The sequence below is a fragment of the Sinocyclocheilus grahami genome, unplaced genomic scaffold (genome assembly GCF_001515645.1).
Source record: "Sinocyclocheilus grahami isolate Dianchi unplaced genomic scaffold, SAMN03320097.WGS_v1.1 scaffold442.1, whole genome shotgun sequence".
Lineage (NCBI taxonomy): Eukaryota > Metazoa > Chordata > Actinopteri > Cypriniformes > Cyprinidae > Sinocyclocheilus > Sinocyclocheilus grahami.
The window spans coordinates 1645278-1648128 of NW_015505621.1; the positions used below are offsets into that span (position 1 = coordinate 1645278).

At 42.7% G+C, this 2851-nt stretch overlaps 1 protein-coding gene across 1 annotated transcript; it reads left to right on the forward strand.

Moving 5' to 3' along the window:
• Window positions 1–464: 464 nt before the first annotated feature.
• LOC107552156 (leucine-rich repeat transmembrane neuronal protein 4-like) lies at window positions 465–1967 on the forward strand. The gene has a single exon (XM_016233985.1). The coding sequence runs from the start codon at window positions 465–467 to the stop codon at window positions 1965–1967; it is 1503 nt and encodes a 500-aa protein (XP_016089471.1).
• Window positions 1968–2851: the final 884 nt, after the last annotated feature.

Consider the following 2851-nt stretch of genomic DNA (forward strand, 5'->3'; position numbering starts at 1 on the left):
GATGTTGCCTTTCTCTCATACTTAATTTAGCGTGAAGCCTAAGATGCATTCAGTATTCGTCTGCTTTGTGCTACGTAGATAGTGAATGCTATTTTTAAACTGCAACATTAGTTAAATCTTTTGAGGGGGTGTATGAGAAACGACGAACTGTTCCGTGCATATGTTAGACGTATGCTGATTAGCTCCGCTCTGATAAGTGGATCTCATTGATTTCCATTCATTTAAAGCACCCTCTTCGCTTCCCACTCGCTTCCATTTTGGCTAAAACCAGGGTACGTTAAAAGGTGTAGTGCTAAATGATGGATAATTCCGCTTGAATTCTCATATTCGATTAGAGGGTCCCCGGTGCATTTTTTTTTTTTAGATTTCATGCATTATGTCCTAATAGCTTGAAAACACTCGGCACACTCTACAGGATGTTCCCCATCCATCACAATCATGAATCGTTTTCCTTGATGATAAAGATGAGGCTGTGCATAACAGATGAGCGCACCCACTCCGTCACTTGCAAACCTGTGCTCGCTAGGGTGAATACTAAAACTGACCTCAAATGTTGTCTGTCTGTGTTCTGTCTGTCTCTCTCCGCAGGGCCCTTACTCTGGGAAGGGCGCCTGTCATGTTTTCTTCTCCATGCTTCTGTTCTCCTGCTGCTCAGCAAGGGGGAGCGGATGTGCCCTGTGAGTTGCCGCTGCGAAGGCAAGATTGTTTACTGCGAGTCTGGCGCCTTTCAAGACGTCCCGGAGAACATCTCTCTAGGGTGCCAGGGTCTATCCCTGCGGTACAACAGCCTCTTGTTGTTGCTACCTTACCAGTTTGCTCACCTCAACCAGCTGGTCTGGCTCTACCTGGACCACAATTCTATCAGCGTAGTGGATAGACTGGCTTTCCAGGGACTTCGCAGGCTAAAGGAACTAATCCTAAGCTCTAACAAGATTGCGCAGTTGCAAAACGGCACCTTTGAGACTGTCCCAAACCTGCGCAACCTTGACCTGTCCTACAACCAGCTGCAGGACTTGATGCCGGGGCATTTTCATGGACTACGCAAGCTTCAGAATCTTCACCTGCGATCAAACAACATCAAAAGCATCCCTGTCCGTACTTTTATGGAATGTCGAAGCCTGGAGTTTCTAGATTTGGGTTACAATCGTCTACGGACTATAACTCGTACGACCTTTCTGGGACTGCTCAGGCTGACGGAACTACACCTTGAGCACAATCAATTTTCCAGGATTAACTTTTTCCTGTTTCCACGCCTCTTGAATCTGCAGGCTCTTTATCTGCAATGGAATCGCATACGGTCGGTCATCCAAGGTTCACCTTGGACTTGGCACACTTTACAGAAATTGGATCTATCGGGCAACGAGATTCAAGTTTTGGATCCGGCTATTTTTAGGTGTCTGCCCAACTTGCATACGCTCAATCTGGAGTCTAACAAGATAAGCAACGTGTCCCAGGAAGTTGTTTCATCGTGGATCTCCATTAGCACTATCAACCTGGCGGGAAACATATGGGACTGTAGCTCTAGTATCTGCCCTCTGGTGTCTTGGCTGAGAAACTTCAGGGGAACTAGAGATGCCAGCATTATTTGCAGCACTCCCAAATCCCTTCAGGGCGAAAGAGTCATGGACGCAGTGAGGAACAACTCAGTGTGCGAGGAGATATTCACCGTGGAACCGACCACGGAATTATCTCTTCTTTTGACTACAACTACGGCAACTCTTTATGTAACAAAGCCACCCACAACCACCACCACAACCCCACGCACCACAACTAGACAGCTTTCTCAAGTTACCCACGTACAAAGAGTCACCCCAAAGGTTTTATTCCCTGTTCAGTCCAACAACGAATTCCTACCACCCCTATCGGTAACACCTAGCAGCCTACCCTTCACCCCCGAACCTGAGTTTGAGCATATGACCTTCCACAAGATCATCGCCGGCAGCGTTGCCCTATTTCTCTCTGGATGAGATAAAAAGGTGAGGTGTATTAATAGACAGCAGTTGGCACATTTTCCAGAGCCTGCAGCATTTTCCGAGGGAGAAAGCAATGCATGTTTTGTGTCAGGAGTCTGCAGACTGACGGATCAGAGTGAAGATGCTAATATTATGTGTATGTGCATTACATGCCAAATGGATTCCACTGCAGGGTGAAGAGGGATTTGTTTCATGAGTTGTGAATAATCAAATCAGATAGATCAATGTAAATTAAAAAAATATTTATTTTTTGTATCAAATTTAAAAAGTAATTACTGTAAAATCTGCAGTTGTGTTTGGTGACTCATAACTGTCATATAAAATGTGTAGCATTCTGAGGAATATTAAGTGACTTCACGTTGTCGTATCCTGAAGAAGCCATTCGTATCACCTCAGAGTATTGCGTATCGTGTGTGAGAAGAATAAAACATTACACAGATAATTCTATGCTGTGCTTCTGTCCTTCCTCCTGAGTCTCACACTCTTTGCATAAGATGCACAATCCTTGTATTTACTTGGATCGAAAGCAATGTTAAAGTCAACATGAAATCCAACCTGACTCCATTGACGTCCTTAATATTATAAAATCTAATATGAATCATAAAAATGATTCAGTATCTGTCATTGCGAAAAAAAAATCAATCAATCAAAAGTTTGGAATTGGTCAGGTTTTTATTTATGTTAAGGCTTTATTTATTTGATCAAAAATACATTAAAAACAGTAAAAATGTGAAAGATTATATATTTATAAGTAATATAAGAAATATATTTGAATATATTAAAATGTGATTTATTCCTGTGATGCAAAGCTGAATTTTCAGCATCAATATTCCGGTCTTTAGTGTCACATGATCCCTCAGAAATCATTCTAATATACT

Coding starts and splice junctions, on each gene's coding strand:
- LOC107552156 (XM_016233985.1), top strand. CDS start 465: ATGAGGCTGTGCATAACAGATGAGCGCACCCACTCCGTCACTTGCAAA.